General features: G+C 42.4%; 2 protein-coding genes and 1 pseudogene across 5 annotated transcripts in view; all 3 read left to right on the forward strand.

Moving 5' to 3' along the window:
• The first annotated feature begins 951 nt into the window (after positions 1–951).
• LOC118359577 (zinc-binding protein A33-like) lies at positions 952–11,760 on the forward strand. Its single transcript, XM_052481817.1, has 6 exons — positions 952–1,616; positions 2,262–2,357; positions 2,468–2,698; positions 2,817–2,839; positions 2,925–3,043; positions 9,392–11,760. Exons 1-6 carry the CDS (start codon positions 1,212–1,214, stop codon positions 9,937–9,939), a joined length of 1,422 nt encoding a protein of 473 aa, XP_052337777.1. The 5' UTR covers positions 952–1,211; the 3' UTR covers positions 9,940–11,760.
• A 609-nt stretch (positions 11,761–12,369) lies between these two features.
• Positions 12,370–24,829, forward strand: LOC118359576 (zinc-binding protein A33-like; annotated as a pseudogene).
• A 1,412-nt stretch (positions 24,830–26,241) lies between these two features.
• Positions 26,242–27,095, forward strand: part of LOC118359578 (parapinopsin) — a 30,904-nt gene continuing 30,050 nt past the window's right edge. For all 4 annotated transcript variants that reach the window (XM_052481818.1, XM_052481820.1, XM_052481819.1 and 1 more), the window contains exon 1: positions 26,242–26,725. In XM_052481818.1, the coding sequence (XP_052337778.1) occupies positions 26,383–26,725 (343 nt within the window). In that variant the 5' untranslated portion in view covers positions 26,242–26,382. The remainder of the gene's footprint in view (positions 26,726–27,095) is intronic.

Here is a 27,095-nt window from a genome sequence, read left to right on the forward strand (position 1 = left end):
TAAGCAGAATACAGGGGGGTAGGATTGGTGAGCACATTTTTATACAGTTAGTTTTTTTTTAACTGGAGATTTAAGGATTAGTACAGAATTGAAGGATTTGAGAAAAGTCTGGTAAGCACACTCCTCATTGGGATGAATATAAACATTTTCCCATGAAATATTGTCCAGGGACATCTTTAACCGCTCAGAATTACGTTTGTTAGATATTCTCCATTCCCACCTTTTCATTTCCAGCTGCCAGCGAGAAGTTGAATATTGGAAATAGGTCTGAAATGTCAGTATAAAGTATACCTGTTTATCCACATTATTCAAAGAATTAGTACATTGGGGTGGAGTCAACATCTTGCTCTAGGCAGACTGAATGTAAAAGCTTGTCCAATGTCGGAGTTTCAACTGCTTTTCACTTCATACAGTTGCTGTCCATGGTGCTGAATTGAATAGATAGAATTTAAATTAGAAAATATACACTTAGCGTTTTGCTGCATTAAAGGCCCAGTACAGTCAAAAATATGATTTCCTGCATTGTATATGTTTCCACACTATGTGATTGGAATAACACTGTAAAATTATGAAAATGATGACAATGCCCTTTTAGAGTAAGAGCTGCTTGAAAAGACCGCCTGAAACTTCAGTCTGTTTTGGGGGAATGGAGTTTTGGCCTTCCTGGTGACAATAAGACCAAATCCACTCTTCCAATAATAGCTAGTTTTCATGTTTCCCTTTCCCACTAAGACCACTCCCAGACAGTCCAAGCAAAACGAATACATGAGAAATTGCTCTTTGCTAAGAAGCTATTTTATATATTTTTTAAATTACACAGAAATTATTTGAAATTGATACAAAAGCGGTTACATTGGACCATAAAAATCAGGTTATATTTAACCAAACACTGACATCTAGTGGAAGTGTCCTGCACAGACTCAAGCTAATATAAATGACAACTCAGCAGAGAGCTCCAACGCTGACTAACCTGTTTAGCAGGAAGGAGCAAAGCTCACAACAGAACAGCGCTGTAACATTCAGCTAAACTGATATGACATATAGGATGACCAATAATATTTGTAAACAATCAAAACAAAGATTCAAGACTAAGAAACAATGGCAGGTAAAACAGATTTCTGAGTTCAGTTGACTTTTCAAGAGTAAACATTCATCAAAAGTGAAACTAAACCTTCAATTCAAAAAGCCATAACAGAGATAAGCAGTGAGAAATGGCCTCTAAAGCTTCTCTCTCCGAGGATGATTTCTCCTGTCCAGTATGCTGTGACATCTTCAAGGATCCTGTGGTCCTGTTGTGTAGCCACAGCTTCTGTAAGGCCTGTCTGGAGGAATACTGGAAACAGAAGACATCTCGGGAATGTCCAGTCTGCAGAAAGAAATCATCAATGGAATTCCTCCCCAGTAACCTGGTTTTAAAGAACCTGTGTGAGGCCTACTTACACGATAGAAGCCAGAGAGCTTCAGCAGGGCCTGAGGTGCTCTGCAGTCGACACAGTGAGAAACTCAAGCTCTTCTGTCTGGAGGATAAACAGCCCATCTGTTTTGTGTGTCAAACTTCCAAAAAGCATAAAAGCCATGACTGCTGCCCAATAGATGAAGCTGTACTGGATCATAAGGTAGGAGATGTATTTATCACTACAATTAACAAAATCGGTACCGGTGCCCCCTGTATATAGCTTCCACATTGACTCGGTACCGGTACCCCCTGTATATAGCGTCCACACTGACTCGGTACCGGTGCCCCCTGTATATAGCTTCCACACTGACTTCGTACCGGTGCCCCCTGTATATAGCCTCCACACTGACTCAGTACCGGTGCCCCCTGTATAAAGCCTCGTTATTGTTATTCTTATTGTGTTACTTTTATTATTACTTTTTATTTTAGTGTACTTGGTAAATATTTTCATATTTCTTCTGTTGGTTAAGGGCTTGTCAGTTAAGTTAGCATTTCATGGTAAAGTCTACACTTGTTGGATTTGATTTGACTTACAGTATGTAGGTAGCAGGTAGCCACCCACGGGTCGCTCTTGATAATAGCAGACCTTTACCATCCTCTCCAAGGGTGTCTCAGGTGGAGTTGGGATATACAGAAACCACCCTTCCAATTCACATGTGTATTAATACACACTTGTATATGTTAGAATATAAGCTCCCACCTAGTTGTGTTTTTGTATGTGCATACAGTCAATGTGAATTAAGATCTGTGTGCCAATCCACTCCTTTTACACGCAGTACCTCTTTATAATGCTGTTTCATTCCAGGAGGAACTCAAGACTGCACTGGAGCCCTTACAGGAGAAGATGAAGGTCTTCAGAGAAGTTAAACTGAGCTGTGATCAAACAGCCAACCACATCAAGGTAAGAATACAGAGTGAAGCTGAGATACAATGATACTGTGAAGATTCATCATAACCCTGTGGAATATTGATATTGATGATTTCTTTGACATTCCTCTCTACTGTCTCCAGAGCCAGGCCCAGCACACAGAGAGGCTGATTAAGATGGGGTTTAAGAAGTTGCATCAGTTTCTATATCATGAAGAGAGAGCCAGGATAGCTGAACTGAAGGAGGAAGAGGAGCAGAAGAGTCAGATGATGAAGAAGAAGATTGAGAAGATGAGCAGAGAGATATCATCACTTTCAGACACAATCAGAACCATAGAAGAAGAGCTGGGAGCTGAGGACATCTCATTCCTGCAGGTAAGGACTAATCTACCTCTGATAAATCAACTGCCATATCAATTATGAAATAAATATTGTAGTAATTGATTTTCTAAGATCAATGCATCTTTAAATGTGTTATTTTTTTCCCCTACAGAACTACAAGGATACAGTGAAAAGGTAATGGGACTTTATTATGTCTCTCTCTTCTCTGTGGTTCTGTATCAAACCCCACAGCAACACTGACTCCTGAATGTTCTTCCAGAGCCCAGTGTACACTGCCAGATCCAGAGAGGGTTTCAGGAGCGCTGATCGATGTGGCAAAGCACCTGGGAAACCTGCCGTTCAGAGTCTGGGAGAAGATGCAGGGAATAGTCCACTACAGTAAGTAGGTCTTTGAGATATAATGGGTATTAAACACTGTGTGTACAAAACATTAAGAACACCAGCTCTTTCAAAGATAAAGCTATGATCCCTTATTGATGTCACTTGTTAAATCCACTTCAATCAGTGTAGATAAAGGGGAGGAGACAGGTTTAAGAATTATTTTTAGTCCTTGAGACAGTTGAGAAATGGATTGTGTATGTGTGGCATTCACAGGGGGAATAGGCAAGACGAAATATGTAAGTGCCTTTGAATGGGTATGGTAGTTGGTGCCAGGGACACTGGTTTGTGTCAAGAACTGCAACACTGCTGGGCTTTTCACACAACATTTTCCCGTGAATATCTACAATAGTCCACTATGGGAAGCATTGGATTCAACATGGGCCAGCAAACTGAATATTAGGAATGTGTTCTTAAATGTTTTGTACACAGTGTATATTGGACCAATACTGTAACTCTCCAATACTGAAAAAAATTGAGAGTGAATGATATTTAGAATGACCTATATTCTGCCCTTGAGTTGCGTTCCCATGCAAAACTAGACAGATATCTAACAAATAAGTCTTCAATAAAACTTCCAAGGCCTGAATTTTCTTGAATGAATATATTGAAAATGTTTGTTGTGAAACTGCAAAATACAGAAAAGAATATACTTTAGTATTCAATTCACGTCGACATACTGTAGCTGTACATTATACATTTGAAGTTGCATACATACAAAGCACGTGCTAAGGTCCTGTAATGAAACAGACCTCGAACCCTCGACCCGAAGTCCAGCGTGCTATCGACCGTGCCGCAAAAGCATGTTCAAACCGCGATTTCCGCGATTATAAACCCCGGGTTGTTACAGTACCATGACTCTGGCATGATACCAAAGCATATAGCTAATTGTTACTCATATGGTAATTGGCTAACTCCTTTCATTACTCTAATAATATACAACCATCTCTGTAGAATAACAATGCATATTACACTAGAAACAGTAACAAAAATACAAAGTTGTATATTTGACGCATGAAAGGCAAGGCAATTTGTGTGAGTAAATGTAACCAACATTGATATGTAAGAAATTATATCAATAACAAGATTATCATCACTAGCAATATGCTTGAATCGAATTTACAAACAAATATTTTACGAGGCTGAAGCGTGACAAGAGATCCACACTGAAAGACCTGCACCGTTGCGTTGTTTTCAGCTGCTTCTCGGCGTCTTGTTTCCTTCTGCATGTCTCTTCCTGTTTTCATTACAGTCTAAGTACCAGAAAGCTCCAATAGGGGGCGAAAAACACAATGGAACACAATGAAAATCCATTTAAATCCATTGAAACCATAAAATAATAGGTTACCTTCTAGGAGGATGGCAGCACAACCTACATTTAAAAAAAACATACATTTGCTTTGTACATTTTCTGAGGATCTTCCAATAAGTAATGTGCACATAGAGTTGAAGTCAGAAGTTTATATGCACCTTAGCCAAATACATTTAAACTCAGTTTTTCACAATTCCTGACATTTAATCCTAGTAAAAATTCCCTGTTTTAGGTCAGTTAGGATCTTTATATTAAGAATGTGAAATGTCAGAATAATTAGTAGAGAGAATTATTTATTTCAGCTTTTATTTCTTTCATCACATTCCCAGTGGGTCAGAAGTTTACATACACTCAATTGATATTTGGTAACATTGACAAGTTAAACAATTTAAAGGCAAATGTTTCGGGTAGCCTTCCACAAGCTTCCCACAATAAGGTGGGTGAATTTAGGCCCATTCCTCCTGACAGAGCTGGTGTAACTAAGTCAGGTTTGCAGGCCTCCTTGCTGGCACACGCTTTTCAGTTCTGCCCACACATTTTCTATAGGATTGAGGTGGCCACTCCAATACCTTGACTTTGTTGTCCTTAAGCCATTTCGACACAACTTTGGAAGTATGCTTGGGGTCATTGTTCATTTTGAAGACCCATTTGTGTCCCACCACCCGCCAACCCCTCTTTTTACGTTACTGCTACTCTCTGTTCATCATATATATATATATATATATATATATATATATATATATATATATATATATATATATATATATATATTTTACCTTTATTTTACTAGGCAAGTCAGTTAAGAACAAATTCTTATTTTCAATGACGGCCTAGGAACAGTGGGTTAACTGCCTGTTCAGGGGCAGAACGACAGATTTGTACCTTGTCAGCTCGGGGATTTGAACTTGCAACCTTTCGGTTACTAGTCCAACGCCCCATAGCATAAGGGTCAAGCAGCATAGTCACTTTAACCATACCCACATGTACATACCACCTCAATAAGCCTGACTAACCGGTGTCTGTCTATAGCCTTGCTAGTCTTATTTTCAAATGTCTTTTTACTGTTGTTTTAATTCTTTACTTACCTACACACACACACACACACACACACACACACACACACACACACACACACACACACACACACACACACACACACACACACACACACATAAACTTTTTAATTTTTTTTATCTCTGCACTATTGGTTAGAGCCTGTAAGTAAGCATTTCACTGTAAGGTCTACCAACACCTGTTGTATTCGGCGCACATGACAAATACACTTTGATTTGATATAGGACTTGTTTTACTCTGGATATAGATACTTTTGTGCCTGTTTCCTCCAGCATCTTCACAAGGTCCTTTGCTGTTGTTCTGGGATTGATTTGCACTATTCACACCAAAGTACTTTCATCTCTAGGAGACAGAACTTGTCTCCTTCCTGAGAGGTATGACGGCTGCGTGGTCCCATGGTGTTTATATTTGAGTACTATTGTTTGTACAGATGAACGTGGTACCTTCAGGCGTTTGGCAATTGCTCCCAAGGATGAACCAGACTTGTGGAGGTCTACAATTTTTTTTCTGAGGTCTTGGCTGATTTCTTTTGATTTTCCAATGATGTCAAGCAAAGAGGCCCTGAGTTTGAAGGTAGGCCTTGAAATACATCCACAGGTACACCTCCAATTGACTCAAATGATGTCAATTAGCCGAGCAGAAGATTATAAAGCCATGACATTTTCTGGAATGTTCCAAGCTGTTTAAAGGCACAGTCAACTTAGTGTATGTAAACTTCTGACCCACTGGAATTGTGATACAGTGAATTATAAGTGAAATAATCTGTCTGTAAACTATTGTTGGAAAAATGCCTTGTGTCATGCACAACATAGATGTCCTTGTCACGTTCTGACCTTTATTTCCTGTGTTTTGTATTTAGTTAGTATGGTCAGGGCGTGAGTTGGGTGGGCAGTCTATGTTTGTTTTTCTAGGTTTTGGGAATTTCTATGTTTCGGCCTAGTATGGTTCTCAATCAGAGGCAGGTGTCATTAGTTGTCTCTGATTGAGAATCATACTTAGGTAGCCTGGGTTTCACTGTGTGTTTGTGGGTGATTGTTCCTGTCTCTGTCTTTGCACCAGATAGGACTGTTTTGAGTTTTCACATTTCTTGTTTTTTGTAGTCAGTTGTTCATGTGTACCTTAACGTATTAAAAAGAACCATGGACAATTACCACGCCGCGTATTGGTCCTCTGATCCGTTTCGCCTCTCCTCTTCGGAAGAAGAGGAGGAAATTCATTACAGTCCTAACCGACTTGCCAAAACTATAGTTTGTTAACAAGACATTTGTGGAGTGGTTGAAAAACAAGTTTTAATAAATATATGTCTATGTAATGTATAATGTATATATGTCACGTTCTGACCTTAGTTCTTTTGTCTTTGTTTTAGTATGGTCAGGGTGTGAGTTGGGTGGGTTGTCTATGTTCTTTTTTCTATGATTTGGGATTTCTGTGTTTGGCCTGGTATGGTTCTCAATCAGAGGCAGCTGTCAATCATTTAACATTTTACATTTAAGTCATTTAGCAGACGCTCTTATCCAGAGCGACTTACAAATTGGTGCATTCACCTTATGACATCCAGTGGAACAGTCACTTTACAATAGTGCATCTAAATCTTAAAAGGGGGGGGGGGTGAGAAGGATTACTTATCCTATCCTAGGTATTCCTTAAAGAGGTGGGGTTTCAGGTGTCTCCGGAAGGTGGTGATTGATTCCGCTGTCCTGGCGTCGTGAGGGAGTTTGTTCCACCATTGGGGGGCCAGGGCAGCGAACAGTTTTGACTGGGCTGAGCGGGAACTGTACTTCCTCAGTGGTAGGGAGGCGAGCAGGCCAGAGGTGGATGAACGCAGTGCCCTTGTTTGGGTGTAGGGCCTGATCAGAGCCTGGAGGTACTGAGGTGCCGTTCCCCTCACAGCTCCGTAGGCAAGCACCATGGTCTTGTAGCGGATGAGAGCTTCAACTGGAAGCCAGTGGAGAGAGCGGAGGAGCGGGGTGACGTGAGAGAACTTGGGAAGGTTGAACACCAGACGGGCTGCGGCGTTCTGGATGAGTTGTAGGGGTTTAATGGCACAGGCAGGGAGCCCAGCCAACAGCGAGTTGCAGTAATCCAGACGGGAGATGACAAGTGCCTGGATTAGGACCTGCGCCGCTTCCTATGTGAGGCAGGGTCGTACTCTGCGGATGTTGTAGAGCATGAACCTACAGGAACGGGCCACCGCCTTGATGTTAGTTTAGAACGACAGGGTGTTGTCCAGGATCACGCCAAGGTTCTTAGCGCTCTGGGAGGAGGACACAATGGAGTTGTCAACCGTGATGGCGAGATCATGGAACGGGCAGTCCTTCCCCGGGAGGAAGAGCAGCTCCGTCTTGCCGAGGTTCAGCTTGAGGTGGTGATCCGTCATCCACACTGATATGTCTGCCAGACATGCAGAGATGCGATTCGCCACCTGGTCATCAGAAGGGGGAAAGGAGAAGGTTAATTGTGTGTCATCTGCATAGCAATGATAGGAGAGACCATGTGAGGTTATGACAGAGCCAAGTGACTTGGTGTATAGCGAGAATAGGAGAGGGCCTAGAACAGAGCCCTGGGGGACACCAGTGGTGAGAGCGCGTGGTGAGGAGACAGATTCTCGCCACGCCACCTGGTAGGAGCGACCTGTCAGGTAGGACGCAATCCAAGCGTGGGCCGCGCCGGAGATGCCCAACTCGGAGAGGGTGGAGAGGAGGATCTGATGGTTCACAGTATCGAAGGCAGCCGATAGGTCTAGAAGGATGAGAGCAGAGGAGAGAGAGTTAGCTTTAGCAGTGCGGAGCGGAGTGCCTCCGTGATACATAGAAGAGCAGTCTCAGTTGAATGACTAGTCTTGAAACCTGACTGATTTGGATCAAGAAGGTCATTCTGAGAGAGATAGCGGGAGAGCTGGCCAAGGACGGCACGTTCAAGAGTTTTGGAGAGAAAAGAAAGAAGGGATACTGGTCTGTAGTTGTTGACATCGGAGGGATCGAGTGTAGGTTTTTTCAGAAGGGGTGCAACTCTCGCTCTCTTGAAGACGGAAGGGACGTAGCCAGCGGTCAGGGATGAGTTGATGAGCGAGGTGAGGTAAGGGAGAAGGTCTCCGGAAATGGTCTGGAGAAGAGAGGAGGGGATAGGGTCAAGCGGGCAGGTTGTTGGGCGGCCGGCCGTCACAAGACGCGAGATTTCATCTGGAGAGAGAGGGGAGAAAGAGGTCCGGGCACAGGATAGGGCAGTGTGAGCAGAACCAGCGGTGTCGTTTGACTTAGCAAACGAGGATCGGATGTCGTCGACCTTCTTTTCAAAATGGTTGACAAAGTCATCTGCAGAGAGGGAGGAGGGGGGGGAGGGGGAGGAGGATTCAGGAGGGAGGAGAAGGTGGCAAAGAGCTTCCTACGGTTAGAGGCAGAAGCTTGGAATTTAGAGTGGTAGAAAGTGGCTTTAGCAGCAGAGACAGAAGAGGAAAATGTAGAGAGGAGGGAGCGAAAGGATGCCAGGTCCGCAGGGAGGCGAGTTTTCCTCCATTTCCGCTCGGCTGCCCGGAGTCCTGTTCTGTGAGCTCGCAATGAGTCATCGAGCCACGGAGCGGGAGGGGAGGACCGAGCCGGCCTGGAGGATAGGGGGCATAGAGATTCAAAGGATGCAGAAAGGGAGGAGAGGAGGGTTGTCCCCGATTGAGAAGCATACTTAGGTAGCCTGGTTTCACCTTTTGAGTTGTGGTGCTTATTTTCTGTTCTGTGTTTTAGTTCACCGTTCAGGACTGTTTTGTTTATCATGTTTATTTTTTGGGGAGTATTCGTAAAAGGCATAATGAATACTTACGGCACTACACCTTGGTCCTCCTCTCTTTCTCCCAACGACGAACGTTACAATATAACACAAAACATACAATACATAGCATTATATATCATATACAGTAATGTATTCCCCCTTCATTTTAATTAACATAGTGTGTTTGTGTTCTCTCTGTCCAGCTCCATTGACTCTGGACCCCAACACTTCCCACCCACATCTCATCCTGTCTGATGATCTGACCAGTGTGAGATACAGTGATGAGGAACATCAGCTTCCTGACAACCCAGAGAGGTTTGATGAGGAAGAAACTGTCCTGGGTTTTGAGGGTTTTAACTCAGGAACACACAGCTGGGACATTGATGTTGGGGAGAATATGTACTGGTACCTGGGTGTGATCACAGAGTCTGTCCAGAGGAAGGGAGACAGTGGACTTTGGGATGGATCCTGGGGTATGTTGTTTGGTGGTGGTGATTATAAAACGCATGTACCAAAGCAGCCACTCACTCCCCTCACAGTGAGACAGAATCCCCAGAGGATCAGAGTGCAGCTAGACTGGGAAGGAGGAAAGCTGTCATTCTCTGACCCTGTCAGTAACACACATCTACACACATTCACACACACTTTCACTGAGAGAGTCCTTCCATTCATCTGCACTGGCTTTTGTCCCCTCCCTCTCAGGGTTTTACCAGGGAAGGTGACTGTATCAGTGGATACTGTCTCTGTCTGAATCAGGGACTAACAGGATGTAAATGAGTCAGTAACACTCACTGATGTCCTTCATTAAGATTCTGACAGAGGGAGGACACACTGTGATGTAGTAGAGGGGACCACAGCTGGGACATTGATGTTGGGGAGAATACATTCTGGTGCCTGGGTGTGACCCCAGAGTCTGTCTGGATCTTCCTTCATTAAGAACACTCCTGCTGAAACACTTGCACCTGTCAGAAAATCATCACTATTATAATACGCTATCACAATAATCACTGTTAATATTACAATAATCACTATTAATATTACAATAGTCACTGTTAATATCACAATAATCACTGTTAATATTACAATAATCACTGTTAATATTACAATAGTCATTATTCATATTACAATAATCACTGTTAATATTACAATAATCACTGTTAATATTACAATAGTCATTATTCATATTACAATAATCACTGTTAATATTACAATAATCACTATTAATATTACAATAATCACTATTAATATTACAATAGTCATTATTCATATTACAATAATCATTATTCATATTACTATAATCACTATTAATATCACAATAATCACTGTTAATATTACAATAATCACTATTAATATTACAATAGTCATTATTCATATTACAATAATCATTATTCATATTACTATAATCACTGTTAATATTACAATAATCACTATTAATATCACAATAATCACTGTTAATATCACAATAATCACTGTTAATATTACAATAATCACTATTAATATTACAATAGTCATTATTCATATTACAATAATCACTGTTAATATTACAATAATCATTATTTATATTACTATAATCACTATTAATATTACAATAATCACTGTTAATATTACAATAATCACTGTTAATATTACAATAATCACTGTTAATATCACAATAATCATTATTCATATTACAATAATCATTATTAATATTACAATAGTCATTATTCATATTACAATAATCATTATTCATATTACTATAATCACTGTTAATATTACAATAATCACTATTAATATCACAATAATCACTGTTAATATCACAATAATCACTGTTAATATTACAATAATCACTATTAATATTACAATAGTCATTATTCATATTACAATAATCACTGTTAATATTACAATAATCATTATTTATATTACTATAATCACTATTAATATTACAATAATCACTGTTAATATTACAATAATCACTGTTAATATTACAATAATCACTGTTAATATCACAATAATCATTATTCATATTACAATAATCACTATTAATATTACAATAGTCATTATTCATATTACAATAATCATTATTCATATTACTATAATCACTATTAATATTACAATAATCACTATTAATATTAGAATAACCATTATTCATATTACAATAATCACTATTCATATTACAATAATCACTACTAATATTACAATAACCACTATTAATATTACAATAAGCACTATTCATATTACAATAACCACTATTAATATTACAATAACCACTATTAATATTACAATAATCACTATTAATATTACAATAACCATTATTAATATTACAATAATCACTGTTACTATACAATAATCCATATTAATACTATTTATCTAACACTTTCACCTGTCAGACAGTAATCTCTAACATCTGACCAAGTTTCCCAACATTTTAGTTGTGTGTTAACAGAGATTGGTCAAACAGTGGTAGTCATCACTGTTATAGAATATAAATGTCACCTGTTGGTTGTTGGGTTTTCTTTTTACCACATTTAGATGTTGTCACTGGTTATGTTAACACTGGCATGTATCCCAATACACTTGGGCTTCCTGAAAAACATTTGCTGTACAGTGTTGGGTTCTTGGACCAAGACTCCGTTAACTAGCTTATTTAACACCAACACATGTAACACATGTCTATGGATTGTAACACATTTTCATCAAATTAACATGTTAAATTATCTCAACTGTCTTCCATCTGTGTTGGATCATGGGGTTAAATTAAGATCGGCTGCACACAAATACTGTGTACACATACATGCACACACACGTACATACACAAGCACACATTCACAAACACAACTCCAGGCTCTTGTTTGGGGAGTTGGTTTGTTGTGTGGAGTCACCATCTTGCTCTTGGCAGACTGAATGTAAACTCCAGTCCAATGTAGGAGTTTCAGCTGCTGAAGTTGACTGCTTTGCACTTCCATACAGTTGCTGTCTATGGTGCTGAATTGACCAGAGACATAGATATTCAGAATTCAGCTAACAGTCAAGTCAGATGAGGAGAAACCTTAGATCAGTTTATTTGGTCAATTTCATAAACCTGGCCTTTTGAAGCAATAAAATCCAGTTATATTTAAGTAAACACTGACATCTAGCGGAAGTGTCCTGCACAGACTCAAACTGATATAAAGACAACTCAGCAGAGAGGTCCACCCTACTCCTGCTTAACAGGAAGGAGAAAAGCTCACAACAGAACAGCGCTGTAACATGCAGCTATTAAATATTCAGTGAACTGTCATTAAGGGCTGACCAAAAAACTTTGTAAGCAACCAAGAATCAAAACAACAATTGAAGACTAAGGAACACCGTCAGGAAAACAGATTTCTAAGTTCAGATGAGTTTTCAAAAGTGAACCTTCGTCAAAGGAGTTCAGAAGTCAGAAGTGAAAGTAAACCTTCATAACAGAGATAAGCAGTGAGAAATGGCCTCTAAAGCTTCTCTCTCCGAGGTTGATTTCTCCTGTCCAGTATGCTGTGACATCTTCAAGGATCCTGTGGTCCTGTTGTGTAGCCACAGCTTCTGTAAGGCCTGTCTGGAGGAATACTGGAAACAGAAGACATCTCGGGAATGTCCAGTCTGCAGAAAGAAATCATCAATGGAATTCCCCCCCAGTAACCTGGTTTTAAAGAACCTGTGTGAGGCCTACTTACACGATAGAAGCCAGAGAGCTTCAGCAGGGCCTGAGGTGCTCTGCAGTCGACACAGTGAGAAACTCAAGCTCTTCTGTCTGGAGGATAAACAGCCCATCTGTTTTTGTGTCAAACTTCCAAAAAGCATAAAAGCCATGACTGCTGCCCAATAGATGAAGCTGTACTGGATCATAAGGTAGGAGATGTATTTATCACTACAATTAACAAAATCGGTACCGGTGCCCCCTGTATATAGCTTCCACATTGACTCGGTACCGGTACCCCCTGTATATAGCGTCCACACTGACTCGGTACCGGTGCCCCCTGTATATAGCTTCCACACTGACTTCGTACCGGTGCCCCCTGTATATAGCCTCCACACTGACTCAGTACCGGTGCCCCCTGTATAAAGCCTCGTTATTGTTATTCTTATTGTGTTACTTTTATTATTACTTTTTATTTTAGTGTACTTGGTAAATATTTTCATATTTCTTCTGTTGGTTAAGGGCTTGTCAGTTAAGTTAGCATTTCATGGTAAAGTCTACACTTGTTGGATTTGATTTGACTTACAGTATGTAGGTAGCAGGTAGCCACCCACGGGTCGCTCTTGATAATAGCAGACCTTTACCATCCTCTCCAAGGGTGTCTCAGGTGGAGTTGGGATATACAGAAACCACCCTTCCAATTCACATGTGTATTAATACACACTTGTATATGTTACAATATAAGCTCCCACCTAATTGTGTTTTTGTACGTGCATACAGTCAATGTGAATTAAGATCTGTGTGCCAATCCACTCCTTTTACACGCAGTACCTCTTTATAATGCTGTTTCATTCCAGGAGGAACTCAAGACTGCACTGGAGCCCTTACAGGAGAAGATGAAGGTCTTCAGAGAAGTTAAACTGAGCTGTGATCAAACAGCCAACCACATCAAGGTAAGAATACAGAGTGAAGCTGAGATACAATGATACTGTGAAGATTCATCATAACCCTGTGGAATATTGATATTGATGATTTCTTTGACATTCCTCTCTACTGTCTCCAGAGCCAGGCCCAGCACACAGAGAGGCTGATTAAGATGGGGTTTAAGAAGTTGCATCAGTTTCTATATCATGAAGAGAGAGCCAGGATAGCTGAACTGAAGGAGGAAGAGGAGCAGAAGAGTCAGATGATGAAGAAGAAGATTGAGAAGATGAGCAGAGAGATATCATCACTTTCAGACACAATCAGAACCATAGAAGAAGAGCTGGGAGCTGAGGACATCTCATTCCTGCAGGTAAGGACTAATCTACCTCTGATAAATCAACTGCCATATCAATTATGAAATAAATATTGTAGTAATTGATTTTCTAAGATCAATGCATCTTTAAATGTGTTATTTTTTTCCCCTACAGAACTACAAGGATACAGTGAAAAGGTAATGGGACTTTATTATGTCTCTCTCTTCTCTGTGGTTCTGTATCAAACCCCACAGGAACACTGACTCCTGAATGTTCTTCCAGAGCCCAGTGTACACTGCCAGATCCAGAGAGGGTTTCAGGAGCGCTGATCGATGTGGCAAAGCACCTGGGAAACCTGCAGTTCATAGTCTGGAAGAAGATGCAGGGAATAGTCCACTACAGTAAGTAGGTCTTTGAGATATAATGGGTATTAAACACTGTGTGTACAAAACATTAAGAACACCAGCTCTTTCAATGATTTAGACTGACCAGGTGAAGCCATGATTCGTTATTGATGTCACTTGTTAAATCCACTTCAATCAGTGTAGGTAAAGGGGAGGAGACAAGTTTAAGAAAGATTTTAAATCCTTGAGACAGTTGAAACGTTTTTTGTGCCATTCAGAGGGTGAATAGGCAAGACAAGATATTTAATTGCCTTTGAACTTGGTGTGGTAGTTGGTGCCAGGCACACCAGTTTTAGTCCAAATCTGCTGCAACACGGATGGGGATTTCATGCTCAACAGTTGCCTGTGAGTATCAAGTATGAGCCACCACCCAAAGGACATCCAGCCATCTTGAAAGAACTGTTTGAAGCATTGGAGTCAGGATTGGATTGGATGGGCTAGTATCCCTGTGGAATGCTTCCGACACATTCTAGAGTCCTTTCCTGACGAATTGAGCCTGTTCTGATTGCAGAAAATATTAGGAAGGTGTTATTAATTGTTTTGTACACACTGTATATTGGACCACCACTATTGCTCTCCAATACTGAAAAAATAGACAGTGAATGATATTTAGAATTACTTACATACTGTACATTTATTTTGTACATTTACAGAGGATCTTCCAATAAGTAATCGATTCAAATGTTATTGGTCACATACACATGGTTAGCGGATGTTATTGGTCACATACACATAGTTAGCGGATGTTATTGGTCACATACACATGGTTAGCGGATGTTATTGGTCACATACACATGGTTAGCGGATGTTATTGGTCACATACACATGGTTAGCGGATGTTATTGGTCACATACACATGGTTAGCGGATGTTATTGGTCACATACACATGGTTAGCGGATGTTATTGTGACTGTAGCGAAATGTGCACATACACTACTGTTCAAAAGTTTGGGGTCACTTAGAAACTTCCCATTAAAATAACATCAAATTGATCAGAAATACAGTGTAGACATTGTTAATGTTGTAAATTACTATTGTAGCTGGAAACGGCAGACTTTTAATGTAATATCTACATAGTCGTACTGAGGCCCATTATCAGCAACCATCACTCCTGTGTTCCAATGGCACATTGTGTTAGCTATTCCAAGTTTATCATTTTAAAAGGCTAATTGATCATTAGAAAACCCTTTTGCAAACATGTTAGCACAGCTGAAAACTATTGCGCTAAAGAAGCAATAAAACTGTCCTTCTTTAGACTAGTTGAGTATCTGGAGCATCAGCATTTGTGGGTTCGATTAAAGGCTCAAAATGGCCAGAAACAACGAACTTCATTCTGAAACTCGTAAGTCTATTCTTGTTCTGAGTAATTAAGGCTATGCCATGAGAGAAATTGGCAAGAAACTGAAGATCTCGTACAATAGTGTGTACTACTCAAATCAAATCAAAGTTTTTGTCACGGGCACCGAATACAACAAGTGTATATCTTACAGTGCTTACTTACAGGCTCTAACCAATAGAGCAAAAAAGGTGTTAGGTGAACAATAGGTAAGTAGAGAAATAAAGCAACAGTAAAAAGACATGCTATCTACAGTAGCGAGACTACAAAAGTAGCGAGACTACAAAAGTAGCGAGACTACAAAAGTAGCGAGACTACAAAAGTACCGAGACTACAAAAGTACCGAGACTACAAAAGTAGCGAGGCTATAAAAGTAGGGAGGCTATAAAAGTAGGGAGGCTATAAAAGTAGTGAGGCTATAAAAGTAGTGAGGCTATAAAAGTAGTGAGGCTATAAAAGTAGAGGCTATAAAAGTAGCGAGGCTATAAAAGTAGCGAGGCTATAAAAGTAGCGAGGCTATAAAAGTAGCGAGACTATAAAAGTAGCGAGGCTATAAAAGTAGCGAGGCTATAAAAGTAGCGAGGCTATAAAAGTAGCGAGCCTATAAAAGTAGGGAGGCTATAAAAGTAGGGAGGCTATATACAGACTGGTTAGTCGGGCTGATTGAGGTAGTATGTACATGTAGATATGGTTAAAGTGACTATGCATATATGATGAACAGAGAGTAGCAGTAGCGTAAAAGAGGGGTTGGCGGGGGTTGGGGGAGGCACACAATGCAAATAGTCTGGGTAGCCATTTGATTAACTGTTCAGGAGTCTTATGGCTTGGGGGTAGAAACTGTTGAGAAGCCTTTTTGTCCTAGACTTGGCACTCCGGTACCGCTTGCCATGCGGTAGTAGAGAGAATAGTCTATGACTGGGGTGGCTGGGGTCTTTAACAATTTTTAGGGCCTTCCTCTGACACCGCCTAGTGTAGAAGTCCTGAATGGCAGGCAGCTTAGCCCCAGTGATGTACTGGGCTGTACACACTACCCTCTGTAGTGCCTTGCGGCCGAGCAATTGCCGTACCAGGCAGTGATGCAACCAGTCAGGATGCTCTCGATAGTGCAGCTGTAGAACCTTTTGAGGATCTCAGGACCTATGCCAAATCTTTTTAGTTTCCTGAGGGGGATAGGCTTTGTTGTGCCCTCTTCACGACTGTCTTGGTGTGTTTGGACCATTCTAGTTTGTTGTTGATGTGGACACCGAGGAACTTGAAGCTCTCACCCTGCTCCACTACAGCCCCGTCGATGAGAATGGGGGCATGCTCGGTCCTCCTTTTCCTGTAGTCCACAATCATCTCCTTAGTCTTGGCTACGTTGAGGGATAGGTTGTTATTCTGGCACCACACGGCCAGGTCTCTGACCTCCTCCCTATAGGCTGTCTTGTCGTTTGTCTGTGATCAGGCCTACCACTGTTGTGTCATCTGCAAACTTAATGATGGTGTTGGAGTCGTGCCTGGCCATGCAGTCGAGGGTGAACAGGGAGTACAGTCTGAGCATGCCACCCTGAGGAGCTCCAGTGTTGAGGATCAGTGTGGCAGATGTGTTGCTACCTACCCTCACCACCTGGGGGCGGCCCGTCAGGAAGTCCAGGATCCAGGTGCAGAGGGAGGTGTTTAGTCCCAGGATCCTTAGTGGTGAGCTTTGAGGGTACTATGGTGTTGAACGCTGAGCTGTAGTCAATGAATAGCATTCTCACATAAGTGTTCCTTTTGTCCAGGTGGAAAAGGGCAGTGTGGAGTGCAATAGATATTGCATCATCTGTGGATCTGTTTGGGCGGTATGCAAATTGGAGTGAGTCTAGGGTTTCTGGGATAATGGTGTTGATGTGAGCCATTACCAACCTTTCAAAGCACTTCATGGTTACGGACGTGAGTGCAACAGGTCTGTAGTGATTTAGGCAGGTGGCCTTAGTGTTCTTGGGCACAGGGACTATGGTGGTCTGCTTGAAACATGTTGGTATTACAGGCTCAATCAGGGACATGTTGAAAATGTCAGTGAAGACACCTGCCAGTTGGTCAGCACATGGCCGGATCACACGTCCTGGTAATCCATCTGGCCCCGCAGCCTTGTGTATGTTGACCTGTTTAAAGGTCTTACTCACATCGGCTACGGAGAGTGTGATCACACAGTCGTCCGGAACAGCTGATGCTCTCATGCATGCCTCAGTGTTTACATTTACATTTAAGTCATTTAGCAGACGCTCTTATCCTGTTGACGTTTAGACCGGACAGAGGAACTCTGCCTAGAAGGCCAGCATCCTGGAGTCGCCTCTTCACTGTTGACGTTTAGACCGGACAGAGGAACTCTGCCTAGAAGGCCAGCATCCTGGAGTCGCCTCTTCACTGTTGACGTTTAGACCGGACAGAGGAACTCTGCCTAGAAGGCCAGCATCCTGGAGTCGCCTCTTCACTGTTGACGTTTAGACCGGACAGAGGAAGTCTGCCTAGAAGGCCAGCATCCTGGAGTCGCCTCTTCACTGTTGACGTTTAGACCGGACAGAGGAAGTCTGCCTAGAAGGCCAGCATCCTGGAGTCGCCTCTTCACTGTTGACGTTTAGACCGGACAGAGGAACTCTGCCTAGAAGGCCAGCATCCCGGAGTCGCCTCTTCACTGTTGACGTTTAGACCGGACAGAGGAACTCTGCCTAGAAGGCCAGCATCCCGGAGTCGCCTCTTCACTGTTGACGTTTAGACCGGACAGAGGAACTCTGCCTAGAAGGCCAGCATCCTGGAGTCGCCTCTTCACTGTTGACGTTTAGACCGGACAGAGGAACTCTGCCTAGAAGGCCAGCATCCTGGAGTCGCCTCTTCACTGTTGACGTTTAGACCGGACAGAGGAACTCTGCCTAGAAGGCCAGCATCCCGGAGTCGCCTCTTCACTGTTGACGTTTAGACTGGACAGAGGAACTCTGCCTAGAAGGCCAGCATCCTGGAGTCGCCTCTTCACTGTTGACGTTTAGACCGGACAGAGGAACTCTGCCTAGAAGGCCAGCATCCCGGAGTCGCCTCTTCACTGTTGACGTTTAGACCGGACAGAGGAACTCTGCCTAGAAGGCCAGCATCCCGGAGTCGCCTCTTCACTGTTGATGTTGTTTCTCAAACTAGACACTCTAATGTACTTGTCCTCTTGCTCAGTTGTGCACCGAGGTCTCCCACTCCTCTTTCTATTCTGGTTAGAGACAGTTGGCGCCAGAAGAAATGGCAGCAGTTTTACGAGGGTCCAATCAATTGTGCTATTATGTGTTTTTTTTGCGTTATTTGTAACTTATTTTGTACATAATGTTTCTGCCACCACATTTTACAGCAAAAATGAGCTTCTGGATATCAGGACAGCGATCACTCACCTCGGATCAGACTAAGATTTTTTTCTACAACAAAGACGACGCACAAGATATTCTCCAAACACCCAACAGGACCGACATCCCGGTTATTTGCAAGAGTAAGCGACGCAGGTACATAGCACAAAGAGCCGGATGCCTGGTCAGGCCCTGGCGAAGGCGACTGTGAAAGCTGCCATTACCGTCAATACTACTCGCCAACGTACAATCATTGGACAATAAATTAGACGAAGTACGATCACGAATATCCTACCAACGGGACATCAAAAACTGTAATATCCTATGTTTCATGGAATCGTGGCTGAATGACGACATGGATATTCAGCTAGCAGGATATACGCTGCACCGGCAAGATAGAACAGCACACTCTGGTAAGCCGGGGTGGGGGTGAGAATATTTGTAAACAACAGCTGGTGCACAAAATCTAAGGAAGTCTCTAGATTTTGCTCGCCTGAAGTAGAGTACATTGTGATAAATTGTAGGCCACCCTACAGGCCTAGAGAGTTTTCAGCTATACTACAACAGTGTTGCTTGCCTCGAAGTGATTTAGCTATTCTGGTAGGCTCGTGTCACTGGGCAGCTGGCAGCTGTGCTTCCCTTTGTAGTCTGTAATAGTTTACAAGCCCTGCCACATGAGACGAGCATCGGAGCCGGTGTAGTATGATTCAATCTTAGCCCTGTATTGACGCTTTGCCTGTTTGATGGATCGTCGCAGGGCATAGCTGGATTTCTTGTAAGTGTCCGGATTAGAGTCCCGCACCTTGAAAGCGGCAGCTCTGCCCTTTAGCTCAGTGCGAATGTTGCCTGTAATCCATGGCTTCTGGTTGGGGTATGTACGTACTGTCACTGTGGGGACGACATCCTTGATGCACTTATTGATAAAGCCAGTGACTGATATGGTGTACTCCTCAATGCCATCAGAAGAATCCCGGAACATGTTCCAGTCTGTGCTAGCAAAACAGTCCTGTAGTTTAGCATCTGCTTCATCCGACCACTTTTTTATAGACCGAGTCACTGGTGCTTCCTGCTTTAATTTTAGCTTGTAAGCAGGAATCAGGAGGATAGAGTTGGGGTCGGATTTACCAAATGGAGGGAGAGCTTTGTACGCGTCTCTGTGTGTGGAGTACAGTTGATCTAGAATTTTTTTCCCTCTGGTTGCACATTTAACATGTTGATAGAGATTTGGTAGAACTGATTTAAGTTTCCCTGCATTAACTTCTTATTTCACTTATCTAGTGAAATGTGTCCGAAATTCAAACTACAGAATTATAATGAATTAACTTTCATAAAATCACAAGTGTAATACATCAAAATAAAGCTTAACTTCTTGTTAATCCAGCCGCTGTGTCAGATTTCAAAAAGGCTTTACGGCGAAATCACACCATGCGATTATCTGAGGACAGCGCCCCGCATACAAAAGTATGAAAAACATATTTCAACCAGGCAGGTGCGCCACGAAAGTCAGAAATAGCGATATAATAAATGCCTTACCTTTGATCTTCTTCTGTTGGCACTCCAAAAGGTCCCAGATACATCACAAATGGTCCTTTTGTTTGAATTTGTCCTTTATAAAAAAAAAAATTGTATCCATAAAAACTCAGTTTAGCTGGCGTGCTTCAGTCAATAATCCACCGGTTTCCCTCCATCAAAAGGCATACAAAAATTAATCCCAAACGTTACTAATAAACTTTTCCAAACAAGTCAAACAACGTTTATAATCAAACCTTAGATGCCCTAATACGTAAATAAACTAACAAATTTAAGACGGAGAATCGTTATTGTCTTTACCCGGAGAAAAATACAAAAGAACACGCTCTCTTCCATGCGCTTGGAAACACTACAGCCAAAATGGGAGCCACCTAGAAAAACTTTCTGGCTCATTTTTCCAAAAACCAGCATGAAACTCTTTCTAAAGACTGACATCTAGTGGAAGCCATAGGAACTGCAATCTGGGAGATGATTTTGCCTTATAACAAACATGACAGCCATTGAAAACAGTGGTAGACTGAAATATTGTTTTTTTTTGGATGGTTTGTCCTCTGGGTTTTGCCTTCCATATCAGTTCTGTTATACTCACAGACCTAATTTTAACAGTTTTAGAACGTTTAGAGTGTTTTCTATCCACATCCACCAATTATATGCATATCCTAGCTTGGGCCTGAGTAACAGGCAGTTTGCTTTGGGCACGCTTTTCATCCGGGCGTGAAAATACTGCCCCCTACCCAAGAGAGGTTAAGGTCTTTGGCCACTAGGAGCGCGACCTCTGGGTGAGTGGTTTCCTGTTTGCTTATTTCCTTATACAGCTGACTGAGTGTGGTCTTAGTTCCAGCATCTGTCTGTGGTGGTAAATAAACAGCCATGAAAAGTATAGCTGAAAACTCTCTAGGCCTGTAGGGTGGCCTACAATTTATCACAATGTACTCTACTTCAGGCGAGCAAAATCTAGAGACTTCCTTAGATTTTGTGCACCAGCTGTTGTTTACAAATATTCTCACCCCCACCCCGGCTTACCAGAGTGTGCTGTTCTATCTTGCCGGTGCAGCGTATATCCTGCTAGCTGAATATCCATGTCGTCATTCAGCCACGATTCCATGAAACATAGGATATTACAGTTTTTGATGTCCCGTTGGTAGGATATTCGTGATCGTACTTCGTCTAATTTATTGTCCAATGATTGTACGTTGGCGAGTAGTATTGACGGTAATGGCAGCTTTCACAGTCGCCTTCGCCAGGGCCTGACCAGGCATCCGGCTCTTTGTGCTATGTACCTGCGTCGCTTACTCTTGCAAATAACCGGGATGTCGGTCCTGTTGGGTGTTTGGAGAATATCTTGTGCGTCGTCTTTGTTGTAGAAAAAAATCTTAGTCTGATCCGAGGTGAGTGATCGCTGTCCTGATATCCAGAAGCTCATTTTTGCTGTAAAATGTGGTGGCAGAAACATTATGTACAAAATAAGTTACAAATAACGCAAAAAAACACATAATAGCACAATTGATTGGACCCTCGTAAAACTGCTGCCATTTCTTCTGGCGCCAACTGTCTCTAACCAGAATAGAAAGAGGAGTGGGAGACCTCGGTGCACAACTGAGCAAGAGGACAAGTACATTAGAGTGTCTAGTTTGAGAAACAACATCAACAGTGAAGAGGCGACTCCGGGATGCTGGCCTTCTAGGCAGAGTTCCTCTGTCCGGTCTAAACGTCAACAGTGAAGAGGCGACTCCGGGATGCTGGCCTTCTAGGCAGAGTTCCTCTGTCCGGTCTAAACGTCAACAGTGAAGAGGCGACTCCAGGATGCTGGCCTTCTAGGCAGAGTTCCTCTGTCCGGTCTAAACGTCAACAGTGAAGAGGCGACTCCAGGATGCTGGCCTTCTAGGCAGAGTTCCTCTGTCCAGTCTAAACGTCAACAGTGAAGAGGCGACTCCGGGATGCTGGCCTTCTAGGCAGAGTTCCTCTGTCCGGTCTAAACGTCAACAGTGAAGAGGCGACTCCAGGATGCTGGCCTTCTAGGCAGAGTTCCTCTGTCCGGTCTAAACGTCAACAGTGAAGAGGCGACTCCGGGATGCTGGCCTTCTAGGCAGAGTTCCTCTGTCCGGTCTAAACGTCAACAGTGAAGAGGCGACTCCGGGATGCTGGCCTTCTAGGCAGAGTTCCTCTGTCCGGTCTAAACGTCAACAGTGAAGAGGCGACTCCAGGATGCTGGCCCTCTAGGCAGACTTCCTCTGTCCGGTCTAAACGTCAACAGTGAAGAGGCGACTCCAGGATGCTGGCCTTCTAGGCAGAGTTCCTCTGTCCGGTCTAAACGTCAACAGTGAAGAGGCGACTCCAGGATGCTGGCCTTCTAGGCAGAGTTCCTCTGTCCGGTCTAAACGTCAACAGTGAAGAGGCGACTCCAGGATGCTGGCCTTCTAGGCAGAGTTCCTCTGTCCGGTCTAAACGTCAACAGTGAAGAGGCGACTCCAGGATGCTGGCCTTCTAGGCAGAGTTCCTCTGTCCAGTCTAAACGTCAACAGTGAAGAGGCGACTCCGGGATGCTGGCCTTCTAGGCAGAGTTCCTCTGTCCAGTCTAAACGTCAACAGTGAAGAGGCGACTCCGGGATGCTGGCCTTCTAGGCAGAGTTCCTCTGTCCGGTCTAAACGTCAACAGTGAAGAGGCGACTCCAGGATGCTGGCCTTCTAGGCAGAGTTCCTCTGTCCAGTCTAAACGTCAACAGTGAAGAGGCGACTCCGGGATGCTGGCCTTGTAGGCAGAGTTCCTCTGTCCAGTGTCTGTGTTCTTTTGCTCATCTTACTCTTTTCTTTTTATTGGCCAGTCTGAGATACGGCTTTCCTTTAATCAGCACCACCGTTTTCAGCTGTGCTAATATAATTGCAAAAGGGTTTTCAAATGATCAATTAGCCTTTAAAAATGATAAACCATTGGAACACAGGAGTGATGGTTGCTGACAATGGGTCTCTGTACGCCTATGTAGATCTTCCATTAGAAATCAGCTGTTTCTTGTTACAATAGTCATTTACAACATTAACAATGTCTACACTGTATTTCTGATCAATAGATTTTATTTTAATGGTAAAAGAAATGTGCTTTTCTTTACAAAAACAAGGACATTTCTAAATGACCCCGATCTTTTGAACGGTGGTGTATGTAACACAAAACATACAACACATAGCATTATATATCATATGCAGTAATATATTCCCCCTTCATTTGAATTAATCCAGTGTGTTTGTGTTCTCTCTGTCCAGCTCCAGTTACTCTGGAACTCAACACGGCCCACCCAGATCTCATCCTGTCTGATGATCTGACCAGTGTGAGATACAGTGATGAGAAACAGCAGCTTCCTGACAACCCAGAGAGGTTTGATAGCCATAGAATGGTCCTGGGCTCTAAGGGTTTTAACTCAGGAACACACAGCTGGGACATTGATGTTAGGAAGAATAAAGGCTGGGACCTGGGTGTGATCACAGAGTCTGTCCAGAGGAAGGGATACAATGGTTATTGGCATAGATCCTGGGGTGTGTTGTTTGGTGGTGGTGATTATAACACACATGTACCAAATAAGCTACTCACTCCCCTCATAGTGAGACAGAATCCCCAGAGGATCAGAGTGCAGCTAGACTGGGAAGGAGGAAAGCTGTCATTCTCTGACCCTGTCAGTAACACACATCTACACACATTCACACACACTTTCACTGAGAGAGTCTTTCCATACATCAAGAATCTCTGTTTTCTCCACCCTCTGAGAGTGTTACCAGGGAAGGTGTCTGGATCAGTGGATACTGTCTCTGTCTGAATCAGGGACTAACAGGATGTAAATGAGTCAGTAACACCCCTTGATGTCCTTCATTAAGATTCCACAGAGGGAGTACACACTGTGATGGAGATTATCATTATCTGACTCACCTGTTACTAATATAGAATTAATATGTAATCTGTTCTTTGTTGGTTTTATTTTTTACCACATTTACATTTTGTCTAGTTGTTTTAACCCCTGCAGTATGTATCCCAATAAACTTGGGCTGCCTGAAAGGCATTTGGCGTATAGTGTTGTGGCCTTGGACCATGCCTCTGTTAGCTAGCTTGTAGACAATGACACCGTTAATGTATGTCTGTAGAGTGCAACACATTTTCAACCAATAAACATGTTTGAATTACCTGGAGCTGCTTCCATCTGTGTTAGGATTATGGGGTTAAAGGTCAGCTGTACACATATACTGTGTACACAGACAGACAGACAGACAGACAGACAGACAGACAGACAGACAGACAGACAGACAGACAGACAGACAGACAGACAGACAGACTCAATTCCTGCAACCCTTTTGCCTCTTTCTGGGAACCACAGGTTAACATTAGGAAAAGTCTATAATCTATCATTGTTTCAGTTACTGTGACATCATAAAGCCCTTGATAAAACCTCGCTCACCCATGAAGGGACATAACATTGTTCAGTCAATAGAAAGGACTATAGATTACCCCAGGATATCTAGTCAATACCAACGTCCCATTGTTATCTAAAGTTCCTCTTATGTCACATAAGGACAGTGTGTTACACAAAGCCAGTTTGACTGACAGGTGGTCCCTGGGAACAGCAGACCCTCTCCAACTCCTCTAGTTAGCAGTGGATCATGTAGCAAAGCTATCAAGGAAAGTGCAATCAGAGATCCCTCAGGAATTGAGCCCCCCTGAATTATTGACCCCTCAATCCGGATCTAGGGATTTAGTTGGTATTATCTCTTATAATCTACAGCCTCTCTCTACTGAGTAGCTTTATAAGGACAGAGTGGTCCAGATTCTGAGTATCTGAATCTGTAGAGCCATTACCAGGCTACTACACTACACAGCTATAGGGCCTCGATTAGACTGCTGGATATATTATTAATCTGCTACTAGACTGCTTTATCTACTATAGATCAGCTACTGGACTGCTTTATCTATTATAGATCTGCTATTGGACTGCTTTATCTATTATAGATCAGCTACTGGACTGCTTTATCTATTATAGATCAGCTACGGGACTGCTTTATATATTATAGATCTGCAACTAGACTGCTTTATCTATTATAGATCTGCTGTTGGACTGCTTTATCTATTATAGATCAGCTACGGGACTGCTTTATATATTATAGATCTGCAACTAGACTGCTTTATCTATTATAGATCAGCTACGGGACTGCTTTATCTATTATAGATCTGCAATTGGACTGCTTTATATATTATAGATCAGCTACTGGACTGTTTTACATATTATAGATCTGCTACTAGACTGCTTTATCTATTATAGATCTGCAATTGGACTGCTTTATATATTATAGATCAGCTACTGGACTGCTTTATATATTATAGATCTGCTACTAGACTGCTTTATCTATTATAGATCTGCTGTTGGACTGCTTTATCTATTATAGATCTGCTATTGGACTGCTTTATATATTATAGATCTGCTACTAGACTGCTTTATCTATTATAGATCAGATTCTGGACTGCTTTATCTATTATAGATCAGATACTGGACTGCTTTATCTATTATAGATCTGATATTGGACTTCTTTTGTGCTTTTATAGATGAGGAATACCATCGGACTAAAAGCCGACTCTACGCCCTTCCAGTGTGTTTCTTAGATATTATAACACAGGTGTCTGGCCAGGTGGGTAGTGCAGGTGGGTAGTGCTCACCACTCAACTCCACTGCCCCAAAAAGAACAGAATGGACCACCGACAGCTTCTCCCCAATCTCCATGGAAACATCTCCTCCTCCCCGGGCTCGGTCAGTGAAGCGCTGCTCTCCAGGACGGGCTTCACCATCCTGGCGGTGATCATTGGTGTGTTCTCGGTGTCCGGAGTCTGTATGAACGTCCTGGTCATCGTGGTGACGATGAGACACCGGAAGCTGCGCCAGCCTCTGAACTACGCCCTAGTCAACCTGGCAGTGGCTGACCTGGGCTGTGCTTTGTTCGGGGGACTGCCCACTATGGTCACCAACGCTATGGGCTACTTCAGCATGGGGCGGCTAGGCTGCGTGCTGGAGGGTTTCGCTGTGGCTTTCTTTGGTGAGTTACCATCGAGGACCACTTTGTAAACAAGTGTTTTAATAAATACTTTAAAATCCTATCCTCTGGGAATACATTGTGCATCTAGTTGTATATTTGTTTTCACCCGAATAAATTACATTTAATTCAATACAACAGTTTAGGGGTAGTAAATGGATGTGTCTGACTATGCAGAGAGAGTTAGATTTGTCAAATCTACTAGGCCTATTGATGTCAGTTGAATGGATGTGTTTGCTGCCTTATTGTATGGTTTTATTCAGGGCAAGGTGACCGGAAACATGACCGAATACAAACAGTGTAGCTATTCCCTCCGTAAAGCAATCAAACAAGCTAAGCGTCAGTATAGAGACAAAGTAGAATCTCAATTCAA

This window comes from Oncorhynchus keta, chromosome 27 (assembly GCF_023373465.1).
Source record: "Oncorhynchus keta strain PuntledgeMale-10-30-2019 chromosome 27, Oket_V2, whole genome shotgun sequence".
In the NCBI taxonomy this organism is placed as follows: domain Eukaryota; kingdom Metazoa; phylum Chordata; class Actinopteri; order Salmoniformes; family Salmonidae; genus Oncorhynchus; species Oncorhynchus keta.